This window comes from Tachypleus tridentatus, chromosome 13 (genome assembly GCF_004210375.1).
Source record: "Tachypleus tridentatus isolate NWPU-2018 chromosome 13, ASM421037v1, whole genome shotgun sequence".
NCBI lineage: Eukaryota > Metazoa > Arthropoda > Merostomata > Xiphosura > Limulidae > Tachypleus > Tachypleus tridentatus.
Genome location: NC_134837.1, coordinates 98,957,239 through 98,973,448, shown reverse-complemented (window position 1 = coordinate 98,973,448; position 16,210 = coordinate 98,957,239). Strand labels below are relative to the sequence as shown.

The 16,210-nt window shown below is 31.4% G+C and overlaps 1 protein-coding gene across 3 annotated transcripts in view; it reads right to left on the bottom strand.

Moving 5' to 3' along the window:
• The window catches only part of LOC143237811 (condensin-2 complex subunit G2-like), a 97,665-nt gene that overhangs the window by 52,264 nt on the left and 29,191 nt on the right, over positions 1–16,210 (bottom strand). For all 3 annotated transcript variants that reach the window (XR_013020279.1, XM_076477428.1, XM_076477429.1), the window contains exons 7-8: positions 5,306–5,400; positions 902–971 (exon numbers count right to left, since the gene is read on the bottom strand). Coding sequence is in view for 2 of the 3 variants with exons in the window: in XM_076477428.1 (XP_076333543.1) it covers positions 902–971; positions 5,306–5,400 (165 nt within the window). In the remaining variant the exon portion in view is untranslated. The remainder of the gene's footprint in view (positions 1–901; positions 972–5,305; positions 5,401–16,210) is intronic.

Genomic DNA, 16,210 nt, shown 5'->3' with positions numbered 1-16,210 from the left:
TATTGTGATTCCCATGGAAACCAAAGTTGTATTATAAGTGAAATTGATGCTTATCTATTTGGAACACAACATAATACGATATAACATTTGATACACATAAATCTTGATTTTATATTGGTTTTAGGAGATACATAATTAAATTAAAGGGAGAATTATTAACAAATCTTGAAAGAAAGAATGTGACAAGTGACTGTGGCAAAAGCAATCTGATTTTCTCTTTGATAGCTCTGTAACCAAACAAAAATAAATGTTATAAAACTTATGGTTTGTCTGAGAAATGACATTTTTATGAGTAATTTACATTACATTTTGTACTTATTGTAGAGATAGTGAATAAAACAGAGAAGAAGAGATACCTCGAGAAAATATGTCACATTTCTCACACTAGGGGAAATTCAGGAATATTTGAAATATTATTTCATAAAATTAAGAACTTAAAACTTATAAACTATTAAAATATGAATTATTAGCTACAATTTCAAACTGTATTAATTGGTATAATAGAAACAAAAGTAGTTTTATCAAGTGTTGAATGTAAGTCACTAAAACCTTGTACATGAACAGTAAATGCTTCCCAGGCAGTGGGAGGTTAACATTATTCTCACATGATATATAAATTTGAATAATGATTGCATGATTGTGGAATATGTATGAGCTAGGAATTACATTTACTTTTAGCTATTACATTAATATTAATGAAAGTGACAAATACAGTATTTGATTATTACAAGTGTAAATTGAAGTTTGTTAACATTTTTGATGTTCAATTTCAACAAAATTTCATTTTTATCATTTAAAATTTTCTTTTAGAATTTTCAGTTTCTATGTTTTTTTGTTCCCTCAAAAAACTGATTCTTCAATGCCTTAGTACTATTTTTATAGAAGAGAAAAACACAAATACCTCTCTATAATTTCCTGTTGAATTCAACCAAGCTCGAAAATACACTTTTCCATACATTTCTGCTTGGTTCCTGGAAATAGCACATGTATAACACTTGAAATAAGTTTTATTTCATATGACAAAAAATGTTTATAGCTTACTATTGAAAAAGTAAAATTAAGTAGTTACAAATATAGTAAAAAATTATTTTTGTAAAAAGTTACCTTAAAATACTGCATTTTGAAAATGGACCAACTTGCAATTTTCCACTACCAAGAACACTGACAATATATTAAAATTCTGTGATCAGGCTTAAAGACACCTCTGTTTAGTACTAACTTGAGTATTAATTTCCTAACTCAACTTTGCCTTTTACATTATCAGCTTCAAAATCTTGAATATACATTGTATATCCTGTCCTTCACTTCTTTACTGTAGCACAATAAGTCTGCAAGTCAGAAAACTTTCATAGCACATTCAATATTTCAGCATTATGATTACCTATAAAAGAGTTCAACAAGGCACCTCATTGAAGCAGAAGTTTTAAGTTACATGTTGCTGTTCTCACTCAGGTTATTCAGATTTACTGAAGTCAGTGATGATTTTAAACATTCACAAATGTAGAAAAAAATAAAAACTAACTAGCCATTTCCAACAAAATAAAAGCTTTTGATAATGGGAAAATTACTTAATTGAAACATATGAATATCTTAAATTCAGAAGACTTAAAAATTCAGATAAATCTTTAGTAAAAATATATAATTACTTTAAAGCTCTGATTTTTTTGTACACAAAAGACTGTTAAAGTTTACTGAAAGGTCACCACATTTTATGTAAACAAACCATGTACATAAACTCTAACCATGTGATCAGTCATTCTGACCAATTTTGAAGCCACCAGGTAACCATGAAAATATCCATACTATAACTTTCAATGTGGTATGCATAGTGTCACAACTCTTACTAACCCTCTTGCCAATGGTACCCTTTACTGAGCATATGCAAAAGGTTTGTGTCTTACACTCAAAATTTTATAATTTTGTCAGACAAAGACTGAGGACGGTGATATCCAACTACACTGCTACAGGCACTGACATTGCTAAATTTGACGTTTTGGGTGATTTTTAGTCTTTCAAAGCTAAGTTGTTGTTTTTTTTATAAATATAGTCTTATGTGTTTGTTAATGCAGGATATTTTTGAAAATCTCTGTCGTTTGAGGAAAACGATGTTTATGAGGCTTTCAAAGAGTGAAAAATAATACCCTGAATTTAAGATGCACCCTAATTTTCACTTTGGAAAACATGTAAAAAAGATGTGTCTTAAATTTGAAGTAAGATGATATTACATTATATTATGTTCCAAATAAATAAGTACGAATTTCACTTATAATACAACTTCAGTTCCCATGGGAATCACAATGGTTAGCTTGGTTAACTATGTGACAGCTCTTGTCACATAGTTAGAAAGCCAGAAAAATTATATCTGTTAAAGGAGATTGTCTGTTTTTGCATGTTATTAATCAATGTTTTTTGGTGCATCATTTAATTAAATAAAACTATTTAATGCACTACAACCATAAGCATAAAAGAAGCAGGGTTAATTATCCTTGACAACTGATAATAAAAAAAGAATACTTGGGTAAGCACCTTATTGTTTTTCATGTTTATTATTTACTTATTATTATAAAAGTAACTACAATGTAAAAATATAGATATCTTTAGGTTAGTTAAGGTTAGATCAGGTAAATTAAATAATAATAAAATAGTAAAAATATTTCACAAAGCACATATGTTAGCAGCTTGAAGTAGCTCGTGGGTAATGTAATTCAATAGTGTAACATGAACTGTATATTCCCCAAATTATTTACAACTTATGCCATGAAAAGTAGTTAGAAATAATTTAATGGGTAATAAAACAATAAAATTTAAATATAAATAGATGTGTACTATCACAAGTTTTAAACTACATTTGAAGTCATTCTAGAAATAAAAGACGAGTACTTTATTTTGATTTGAATCGGTGTAATGAGAACAGTCACATTGACCAACCTTGTATAGTTAGGATGGAGAAAATAATAGATAAAATCTAAATTTCTACTGAAAACATTAATTTGTTTTGAATTTCACACAAAGCTACACAAGGGCTATCTGTGCTAGTCGTCCCTAATTTAGCAGTGTAAGACTTAGAGGGAAGACAGGTTGTCATCACCACCCACCGCCAACTCTTGGGTTACTCTTTTACCAATGAATAGTGGGATTGACTGTCACATTATAATGCCGCCATGGCTGAAAGGGTAAGCATGTTTGTTGCGACCCGAATTCAAACCCGCGACCCTTGGATTACTAGCCAAACGCCTTAACACGCTTAGCCATGCCGGGCCATACTGAAAACAATCTTTTGAAATGCATTTAGGGGGTTTTAGAGATTACACAAATGAAGTTTGGGTCTTCTGAGATGAAGTACTTTTAATCTTAACACAAACATCATATAAATTACTCAAAACAAATACTCGATATATACAAGGACAAATCTTTCACCAATTTATTAAAATTACTTCACCACAAAATATTTGTTGTACGTGAAAGGCTGAGAGTTTTTTACTGAAAAATTGCCAAATTTTACGAAGATATACACATTTTTTCAAAAGTTAGTAGTATCAAATATGAGTACAAAAAAGTTATGTAGCCAGTCACTGACCAAGCCTATGTGAAGAAAGTTAAATGTCTTTGTATATTAAGAAAAAAAAATTTTTGACAAAGTACTTTTACTAAAGACGTGTCCATGAATATACAGAAAGTTTGAGTAATTTGAGTACAAGGTGATTTTCGCATTAAGATTTAAAACGTTTTTCACCTTCCAGTTTTCAAATTCTCTTTTCATAACCTTTAAAACCTCCTAAAGAATATCAAATACCTTTTCATTAAAACACTATATCCTCTATTTAACTACAGACTTCCTCAATTTGTCCAACCTTATAACCACTACAAAAAAGTATGAAATAAATCAAAATTACCCCATTTTCTCTTTCTCCAACTACAGATTGTAACAAAATACTTCAATTAATCATCCTAAATAGTTTAAAACTTGTAAGAGTGTAGTTTAATTGCTTTACTTCATTCATTTCAAACTGTGCTTAACTAATAATCCTGATATAAAAGCCATAATTACTCAAGAAATGTATAGCTCAAGTCACCACATTTAACAACATAACACACAAACCATTAGCAAGTATACTTCCGGAGAAGAATCTTTTTATTTTTTCATTATCTTACCAATTTTAAATTTATACACTTTAATTAATTTTTTAGCAATAACTAAGAAATATTGACCTATTTTTGTTCTCATTTTTGTGCTGCTAGACTGCTGAGGAAACTTAAGCCTACTTTTCTTTTGTAAAGATGGTATTAGTACATTAAATAATTTCAAGTATGCAGTTTAGAACAAAATATAACAACATACACAAATCAAACAATGTCTTATAACTAATATAATTTAACTGACTTTTTTAATTAAAGCAAAAGTGCCTGAAAATAACTGGCACAGTTCCTTTTATTATGTGACAAACATTTCACAATCATGTAACTGAAATTTTCTCCAACTCCCAGCTTAAATAATGAAACATAAAATGACCTCAGAAATAAAGAAAACCTTAGATTCAGCATACTGATCAACATTATTACTTGATGACAACTTGTCAGTTACCTAAAGACTCACAAAATAATAAGCACAAAGCGTAAGCATGTCTACAATACGAGCAGCACAATTCACTAATCTACTCATAGAAATACAGTAATCCTTATTTGTAAAGTGAATGAAAACAAGAGAAACAATAATCTGTACATGGCCCAGAATCTGTATACATAAGTTTGCTGAGCAGAAGTTTCACCAAGAAACTAATAACATACTTTTGCATGATTCTATTTCTTCAATCCTGAAATGATAATTATGGCATTTATAACTCAGAATTACACTAACTATTCTATTTTGATTTATTTTCTCATGTTAATAATGAACAAACATCCCTTATTTTTTCAAGAAATGTAATTTTTTACATCTTGTAAATAAGGAAAAGTGTTTTAAAATCAGAATGATTTGTGCAGTTAAATAACTAGTGTTTAATTATTTTAGTTACAATAAAACATACAGTACTAACAACAGAAGTGTAATTATCTAAGTTATAAAACAACACAAGGTTCAAAGATATTAAAGGGTATCAGGCCCAATCTGAATTAAACCTTACACCAATAATATCATAGTCATAGACTCTTCTCTTGTGACACAACACTTTTATTCTTCCTACATTTCAACTGCATATGTTCTAATAATCTTAAATACATATATGTGACACTACACTAATTTTTATGACACATGTAGACCACAAGTTATAATATTACAAAAGAACGTCACATTAAAGATCATACTCACAAAGAACAGTTGGGAAGTTGGTTTTTAATGGCCTTATGAATTGTTTCAATGAACTTGATATTCAAATGAAAGAGAAAGCTGAGGAACTTCCTACCCTGTTGAAAAATAAATATAAAAATTTAAAAATATTATAAAAAACACACATATGTACTTTTCTGAAAGATGTTTTTATAAAAAAATTACAATAAAATATTGCTTACTTAAGTACATAAGAACTTAGCTTTCTCCTCAATTTATACAAGAGTTAAATGAAATGTATACTTGTCCTTCACCTCAACAAGACTAACTTTTTCAGATAATATCCATGCTTTTTAAAATAACAATTGCTAATTTCTTGTTATAAACTTAAAGATTCTCCAAAGTTGAGCTGCAGCACACTATTACATAACAAGTGAACTGGAAGTGTACTGCAACAAATTTTACTTTATATGCCATTTGAAAACAACAACCAATTACAGCAAAGTGTGTTATAACAACCATTCTACTGTGAAAACACAAAAACCATTTCATTTACTATTGTCTGCTTTATGCTCTTTGTGTACACAATTTATTCTCACTTTACTAAGTTTCATAATTGGTGAAATGCCTTTTTTCTAGTAGCTACAAGCATATCTTGAAGACAAGGTTTTAGAAAAATTGACTTAAAGCTCTTTTAGTTTAACAATACTAAAAATAATTTGTTGTATGAACAGAAGATCACAAAGATAGAATGAATTTAAGGCATGATGAGCTTTTTATCTTCCCTGGAAATGGTAATCACATTCAGTTATAATGTTTTCATTTGTATATGTTCATACACATTTCTTTCAGCACTCTGAATGACTCAAAAAACAACATGCATATTTCAGTGGCACACATACATAGCAATGACAGCTTTCAGGTAATAGCATCTCACAAAAAAAAAGGGGGGCTGTAGCATATCAATACATGCAGCTACAATAATAATGTAAATATTAAAGTATCTTCAAGTTATTCTGATGTTCCATGCTGGAAATTGGTATAACCACTATCAAATGTATTTTATTTTAATCAGCAGAATTTATACTTACCTACATATAAAAATATTAAACCTATAGTATTCAGCTGTAACTTGTAAATTTTATTACATAACTGGGAAGTATTTACTTTTAACTATATTACCCAATGTAAAGATTTAGAATTAAATTTTTTTGTATAGACTTCTTCTATGCACTAAGTTCAGGATAACAATCCTCCCTGCTAGCACAGGTCTTCATAGTTCAACAGATACATGTAGTCTATAAAAATGTATAATCCAGTACAGTTTCCTCAATCTGAATTCTCACTTTAAAAAAAAACTGCTCAAATCTAAACCAAATAATCTAGTTAAAGTAAGCTTGGAATATTATAATTAAGCTTTTAACATTAAGTATGAACAATGAAACAAGTTATACATTTAAAAAAAAACTTTCTGAAACACAAAAGACTGAATACATATGAAAAAAAATGACAGTTAATATTTGGAAATTACAAAGTACAAAGGCATCAAAACAGACAAAACCTGCACAATACAACATGGAATTTCTAAAGTCTAAGCACAATTGATTTTCACACAAGGTTTACGAATTTATCAAACCCTAATTTGCCCCTTAATCCTTTTATCTGGAATACACCCAGCTCATAACCATGAAAGTATCCACGAGGGTAATTATACTATGATTATTTGTAATATAAGCATATGTTTACAACATTTTGCTGGTTACTGGTAAACATTACAAGGCTTTCATACACAATATATCAGGTTTTTGAATTAGTATTAAGATATTTGAATTAAAAAGTTACTCACAAAATGTTTTCTTTAAGAATGTTAAATTTCAAGATGCAGAGTAATTTTCATTTTAAGATTTAAAATACTTTTTGCATCAGAAAATTTTCAAATTTCACATGTGAAACCTCCATGACCTCCAGATAATTATCAAATGTTTTTGAAGAAAAACTGTACATCTTATGTTATTTTTACTATCAAATCAGAATCTGTGTGTGTGTTCAATAGATTTGACCGAAATTTATATGCAAAAACGGCTCGTTTGGGCTGAGAAAACACTTTACATAGAAGAGCGAACAACGTTTCGACCTTCTTCGGTCATCGTCAAGTTCACAAAGATTTGACCGATCTCACAACCACCATAAAAAGTTAGGAAATAAATATAAATTATACTTTTTTCTTTCTAGAGTGATTACAGATTATAACTCCAAAACACAAATGTTTAATCAAACTAGTTCATATGTCATAACACTATACATTTACATATATTTATTATATTGATCTTTCAGCCATTGCTGCCTCACATGATAGAAATTCCAATAACAGTATACATGCATTCATATTACCATATCTAAGAATACAAAATTGACGTATACCAAGTGATCTGTCTTGGCTGTGTTTTAGTGGACTAGTATTTTCTGAAATACAGTCACTTTTCAGTTATTACACACACACATTAATTCTAATTACAAACAAGTTTTCATACTGATTTTTCTTAAAACACAAAACAGTAGATAAAGACAAAGCAAACAATTATATCTTATAGTTACAACCTTTGTACTTGGTTGCTACTTGTCATAGGTTGCTAAGCTTTAAAAAATGTTGCACATGGAGGAGGCAAAACAAATTCATTTTTTTAAGATTTTATATATACATTTTAATAACAAAAGAATCATAAATTACAATATCAACACCATGGAATACCATTATAATTTATCAAGTTTAGTAACTGAGCTGTATTTGGGTCTACAAAAATATGAAATTTTGAACAGGCTGAAAGACTCAACTTACCAACATGAAGGTTTATCTTGCAGGAAAGAGATACTGTCATTATATTTGAAAGTGTGTGAGAAAACCATGTGTGGGACATTCTGAGCTTCTAATTCGTTATTCACACCATATATAGAATTAAGTGTAAACAAAGGACCATCTCCAAATATCAAAAAAGGCAAACAGGATCAGTGTGTTTGATTTGGTACATTAACAATATCTCAGAAAATAAAAAAGGTAGGTTTTTATTTTTCATTCTAACTTGTAAATATCGATAATTCCATTTCCTAATGTGTACAAAGTTACAGACTTTGTATTTTGACATGAAAAACAGAATTTGAACCAGTGCTGCATTCAACATACCACATGATACACAAAAATCAATGATTAGGTGTGTATTTTTCAATATTCTCTTTTAAATTAAAAATTAAGTAAGGTATAAGATGAAAACTTGAATTATTATCTACTGTTTGATAACAACCTTAATAGCAAATTCATAAAATAGTGATTCAATAAAATTTTGAATGTAAGTCAACAAATAGGATATGGCATTTTACCTGTAACCTGTCACAACAGAGTTAAATCTTAAGGATAAAAAAAACTTTTACTTTTTTGTGTCAAACATTTCAAGCCATACATATCAGTTAAGTCTTTTTTCTATCACACAGTAAAATTTCAGAGAACAATTTACTTTGTTTCTATACTATTAATACATGCATTGCAAAAAAATGTTTTCTCACCCTTTTGGACATAAATTAAAAGTATTCAAAGTTTCCCAAACAATCACACCACTAGCTAGTTCCTTGGTTAGACCCACTTTAACAAGAACTTCAAAAAAAAAAGACATGCGAGTACCTTATAATGAATACCAATTTACATAAAATATTTCAGTAACTTAGTCATTTTTGAGATTTCATAAAATAATAACACTCAGCAACAAGGTAAATGTTTGTGTCTTACACAGGGTGTTTGGAAAGTCACTGTGCAGTTTTGTAATCATATGTTATTATATTTCAAATTTTGATCCCAATATGGTTTTAACAACTGAAGAACATGTATGGCTCATCGAACACGTATTCCGAGAAGGTGGTAGATACACAGATGTGGTGCGACAGTGATTTGCTGAAAAATTCCCAGATACACCTGTTCCACATCACAATAAATATACAAGTACACAGTGACTTTCTGAACACCCTGTATAATGAAAATTTGTTAATAAACTGTAAGAAATGACAGAAAAAACATTATTATAAATAAATTGCATAAGTCTGATATCAACTGTATAAATTCAGTACAACTATCTTCAAAATACCACACTTCATGATATGACATAGGCTAGTCTTTTCTTAATTCTGTGAAATCCATTTCACATTTCTATTCCAACAGCTTATCCCTTTCCATACAAATTATGATCAGAACACATCACATTTTGTTGACTTGCATTCACAATTTTATTAAACTACTATTTTATGAATATATACCCATACATCTGGAAAGAAACTGTAGTTTGTAATTAAATTTTTAGTATTATACCTTATTGAATTTCTTAATTCAAAAGTACTAAACAAATAGTTCAATATTGATTTTTTGTGTGTCACATGGTCCACCATCTTCTGCATTTGTTCAGATTCTATTGTGAACATCATAAAATATAAAGTCTACAATTTTTAACAAATCAAAAACTCAAATTACCAATATTGACAAATTAGAATAAAAAAGTTAACGTTTTCCTAAACTGAAAATGTATTTCTAATAAAGCTTGCCTCCACTAACAATATAGCTATTCTTCAACATTGGTTTTGCATATCTAAGCACTGGTCTTCCATATGAAACGAACTTGGCAGGGGTTTAGTTTAGAGAGAGAGAAATCTGATTAATTCTTTCCCCAACAAGAGTGGTCAGGAACGTTGTAGTTCCTCTTCATACCTGCTCATGGGAGATAACTTACTTTTACATTGGAGTTTTCTTGTATTTTCATTTGACTTGTTTAAGGTGATGAAGTGAGGTGGGGCAGTATGAAAATGACGGGTGAGGAAGTGGAGCAAGACAAAGGTGGCACAAGGGAAGTAGACCAGGCCAGAGCCCAAAGTCTGAACAGCAGACAAGACAAAATGAAACATCAACTCAAACTGCACGATGTGCCTCCTATCTTAGTATTGTGTAAGTACCTTACATTGATAATGTAATTACGTTTACAACTTACACCAGCTCTTAGAGGGAAACAGGGAGGGAGTATCAGCAGGAGTAAGTATAACTGGAAATATATTTTCATTTTATTAAAATGTTAATATCCAAAACATACTTACAATCCACTGACAATATATTGTCAGTGAGAAGGTAGATGAGCCAGTGCAAACATGATCCATACAGAAATTATCTGCATAGAAGAGTGTTGTACTAAGATAAAAGTGGTACAGAAGTGGGAGAACACTACTACATCCAGAACAGATATGTTCTTCACCCAGGACCAAGTTCCTGTATCAAGGATAGAATAGTACATGAGAAATCATCCTTATATGCCATCATCAACCAAGTGCAATGAGATGGTGTATGACATAATCAACCAAAATAACAGAACTTATCCAGTCTGGAATTAAGAATATTCATCTTAACTCCCCAACCAAATGGACAAAGAGTATTCCACTTGCCCCTGGAATTATGTAGAGGCCATGAAACCTGTGTCAACCAAGGGCCAATGTGGGGACCATCATACATTAAAAATTATGAGGAGATAGTGAATCACCTTCTACAACAACATATAAAATCGACAATGAAGACAGAGAAGAACCATGCAACCCCAACTGGATAGTTTAGTGTAAAATCTGAACTGGAATTACAAGTAGGTTCCCACTGAGGTTGGTGCTACTCCTAGTGACATCTGGGAAAAAACATCCAGGGACCTGGGTAGGAGAGGTCCCAACTTTGCCCTCTCCTCCAACAATGGAGGAAGACACTCTAACACTCTGGAGGGAAAGCTACTATCCACCACCCAAATGACTGAAAACTGGGTGTGGTAAGGACTCCCTAGCACCGATAGCAGAATCTAAGAAGTATCGTATGTTTGGGAGTCCTGAGGAACAGCATTCTGGAAACAGTGTAATAGGTAAAAAAAAATTCCCTAAATTTTTAAATACAAACTAACCACAATTTGTTCAAACAAATTATTGGCAGGGACAGACAAAATCCCCTTTAGTTTAATTCACTGTAATCCATGATAATGTCGCAATACCATCTCGATGCTTACATCTAGATGGTCTTATGAACAACTCATTTCTACAGAGTCTGTTGCAACCAGTAGTCAGAATAATTAAATTGATTTCTAGTGTAAAACTGGATTGAGGGAAGTACACTTTTCACAAAGTGGAATTCAGTGAAAGAAATGTGTAAGGGACTTTGGAAAATAAAATATAAGACTGTGACAAAAGTACCCCCCCTTCTCCTTATAACCCAGCAGATGTTTTTAAAAACAGTATTGGGGTGGGTAGAATCCCAAAAGAAAGTTGTCCTAGACTGTAAAGAATGTAACAAAAATATGAATACCAGCTCTTAAAATGTCCCCAACTAGATAAACAAAATGGGCAGCAAAAGACAAACGTGCTGAATCTGATGAGACATAACTCAGACAATAATTCACCTATAAAGACCAAAATATGCAAAGGTGGATATTTGGGAACTTATCTCTTAGAAAGTGAGGAAAATAAAGAGAAACTAAAGGATTCCAATGAACACCCAGTCAAGACGATCACCATAAGAGGAGGTAAAGTGGGTCACACAATACTCCTAGGCCTGACAGGCCAAAATAAATTATCAGATTATATTGGATTGAAGACATGAGAAACAGATGGTAAAAAAACTGCAGAGATGGATGTGTCCCCTTCCTTAATTGCCAAAGAATTAGAAAGGCCCTATTAGGATATAGGAGGACATAAGAGGAGAGAGAAAATCCTTGAAGCATGCCAGCAACTCTAACTTGTGACATCAACATGTCAGCAGCTAAAAAAAAATATACCTCCAGAAGGAGGTAGAAAACCAAAGCAACCAAACAGAAAGAGGAGGGTACAAGACTTATCCCACCACAAAATAAAACAGTAAATCTCCCAGCCTAAACCAGAAATTCCAGAAAGAGGAGAAACTAAACAGTCCCCCCTACCACCAACAAAGGAAGAGTACTTAATGGGGACAAAGAAAATGCCCAAAATATTACAAATCCAAACGATTAACCCTTTCACCTCAGATCATGGGTCAAAAGCTATGTCATCATATTTGTTGAGTTACATTCAAAATTTTATTTAACTACTATTTTACAAATTTATGTCAGTAAGTTTGGAATTAACTTGTAGATTATAATTCAAGTCAATATTATATACGAGTTAATTTCTTAAATTAAAATTAAATATTAAAAGAACATCTAAATACAGATTTTAGTGAGTCACATGTTATGTTGAATGCAAAACTGGTTAGAATGAGATGTTTGTGATGTCAAAATACTAAGTATATAGTTTCATACAAATTAGGAACACAAATTACCAATATTGACAAGATAGAAAGTAAATAAAGAAATATGTCCAAAATACATAATTGAACTGTGACTAAACTACAAAATACTAGTCCACTAAAACAACCTAGACATTGAAGACTAAAGGTCACTTTTATATCACTGGATAGGTAACATAAGTGCACATGCACTACACTGATGCAAGTTATGTAATGTTAGCTAGACACGAAAAATAATAAATATACATCATCATGAAACTTAAGCTACTTTGACTAAACATTCATATTTTTGTGTTATAATATGCAGTCATTCTGCATGAAAAACAAACAAAATTTATATTCATTTCCTTTTATAATGATTACGAAGTTGGTCAGTTGATAGACCCCACAAACAGTATAGAAAATAACAAAATTTAGTCTTACTGAAAACAACTGTTTGAAATGTATTTAGGAGGTTTTAGAGATTAAAAAAACAATATTTGAAATTTCTGGGATGAGAAATAGTTTTTAATCATAACATGAAATCAATTTGTTTGCACTCAGACTGGTACCCAAACAGACTTGAAATTTCCACAAGTAAATCTTTAGTAAAAATATTTCATAAAAACTGATTTTTTTGTGTACAAAATACTTGTAATCTTTATTAAAAGTCTATCAAATTTTGTAAAGGTACACATACAGTAGCGATAGTTATAGTGTAAATACTTAACATATGCAAATGTGTCTAAAAACTTGTGTACATTATACCAAGTCAGCTGCAAAAGAGTTAACTGATAAAAAAGGATTCAAACTGCACTAGTGAGAAGCTTACTTAGTAAAGAAAAGTATAAGAAAACAGAATAAATATAAAATGCAACTGCAGAAACTCTAGAAAAAAACACTCCAGGCCAAATGAATGTCTCCACCTCTCAGCAGAAAAAACACAAACAGCCCCAACCAAAAGTGACCCTTTCCGACCACAGAGACACCATAATAATAAAAGAGCAGAAGAGAAGGTGGGATTAACCACCTTGTTGACAACAGTAATATGGGAATTTATACCTGCAAATACCACATCTAATTTGGTGTGTTTTTAAAATTATAATTACACTGAAATCCACAAGGCAATGCAGAAATTACATTCCATAACAGAGTAACACATAACACTGTCAGAGAAAACCATGACCAATGCTTTGTCGAAAAAAGGTTATTATATTATCTAATTGAAGTACTTATATATAGTATAAGGATAGCGGGTGCACTAAAGAGGGTGAAGAAATTTGCAAATTACATGTTGCCAAGGGCATTTAAGTTTGGTATAAAAGACTGGAGCATGTGAAACCAGTGCTTAGACAAGCAAAGCTGCTGGCAAAACATAATTATACCCTCAATGGAAGTATGTTTTGGGATAAGAACTCACTATCTTTTCAATTAGCAAAACCACCACACTGAATACCTCTTCCTGTTTTGAAAATATGTTTACCGACATTTACTTCTCTCAATTACATGTTTTTAACCAATAAAAAGCACTCATTTTGTAATACATAATGTCAAGTCTTCCCAAAGTATTTTTGTGGGTAAAGCCATCATTACCATTGTAGAGTTTGAAGAGTGGTAATCAAGGTAATATGCTGATAAGAAATTATATTCTTTACAGCCAAATACAACTTAGTTAGTTAGGAAGCATGATAAATTCCAGGGGAATTTTGTGGAATCTGTACAGTTAATTTATAATTCATTTCAAAATGCATATACAAAACCTAAAAAAAATATTTTTTTACACCCTCCACATGTAGAATTTAACGAGGCTTAAAAAATACAAAAAACTTTGTGACATGGTAAGTAGCAAAAATTAGTTTTTATAATATTTACTGTTCTATGTTTTAAGAAAAATACCTGACATTTATGAATTTATTTGTGAATAGCTACATTATATATGTGTAATGTATGGCAACCAAAATGGTTGGTTGGTTGGTTGATTTGTTGTTTTATGGCACAAAGCAGCTAGACTATCTCTGCCAAACATCCAATAAAAAGGTAATATTAAAGTAAATATAGTAAAATTCATAAAAGGAAATTAAGGTAAAACAAAACAAAGTTTAAAAAAAAAACATAAATAGCATAAAACCAATGTTTATATCTAGTCTACAACGTTAAGAGAAAAACTACAGTAATAAAATTTGTAAAGGACTTTCTGTAGCATAACTGTAATTACCAAAACTTGCCAGGAAGACTGACAGGTAAGTATAAAAACCACCGTCAGTCACCTAAGTTGGCCTTTCCAGTCCTGGTTCTGAGTTATTTGATGTTATGGCCATTTTCAAAAAGTAATAAAAGTTTTAAAAGACTTGTAGCAGAATTTTGATAATAAATCATCAGGATTACTAATGGGCAGTTCAAACAGCAGCATTAGTCACCTGAAGTTGGCCTTTCCAGCCATGGTTTTGAGTATTTTGACATTACAGCAATTTTCTAATTTCAAATTGAACTAGATTCTTAAAAGGGAGTCACATTAAAAAAGGAGGTCTAATGTATAAATTTAAAAAACTTAAATGGCATTAAAAGATTAATGGCCTTTGGAAACTAATAATATTTACAAAGTGGACAGTGTCACCATCACCAATAACACTGTCTAATGTTATGAACAAACCTTGGGACAGAATATGTTTAAAATAGTGCCATCTTGAGAGTCATAATGATGGCAACAAAGTAAAATGTGGCTTATTGTGGCTCGAGTGTTACACAAACTACACAATGGTGCATTAGTTCCAAATAAAAGAAAATGAGTTAAAAAACTGCAACCAATGCATAGTCTACTTAGAACAACTTCCTCTTTCCAATCCTTATGGAAGCAAGACAGCCAAAATCTAATATAGGGTTTTATTTGAAAAAGCTTGTTTTCACCTTGCTTACTCTGAGTCGACTGCCAGCTGGCACAGAGCCAAGCCTTGAATACAAAACCACAGCCCATGTATGGAACAGGCATAGCAGTGATAGTGCCAGAGCAGATAGATTTAGCTGCAGTGTCGGCGAGCTCATTCCCGTGAATACCAATGTGGCCCAGCATCCAGAAAAACTGGACAGAAGTAGATGTTAAAGAGAAATGGGCCAGTCAGTTTTGAATATTGGCAAGAACAGGGTGTGAACTAACCTGAAGTGATTCCAGAGTCAGTAGAAAACTAAGCTAGTCAGTATAAATAGTGAAATTTCAATACTGCTTAGCTTCTATGTGATCCAAGGCAAGAGAAATGGCATACAATTCAGAAATGAACACAGAAGCTGTAGAGAGGATTCTGCGAGCAACCACCAAACCACAACAAACTATGGCAGAGCCCACACAGTCACCTGATTTTGAACCATCTGTATAAATAAAAATGGAAAAATGTTTCAAAAGATGTTTAGCAAATAACTGAGTGTCTGCTTTTCTCAGATGACTTAAAGAAGGTCACACTTGGGGACTGTAAGAAGCCATGGTAGAATGAGTTGACCAGTGGATACAGTAATGTTATCCAAGGATAGACCCAATTCATCCAACTGTGCCTGGATATGAAATCCAAAAGGAGCAATGGCAAGTCATATGTTCTGAAAAAGCATGACCCACCAAGGAAGGAAAACACAACCCCAGGTGGGATGCTTCGGTAAGGAATGAAGTTTCAAAG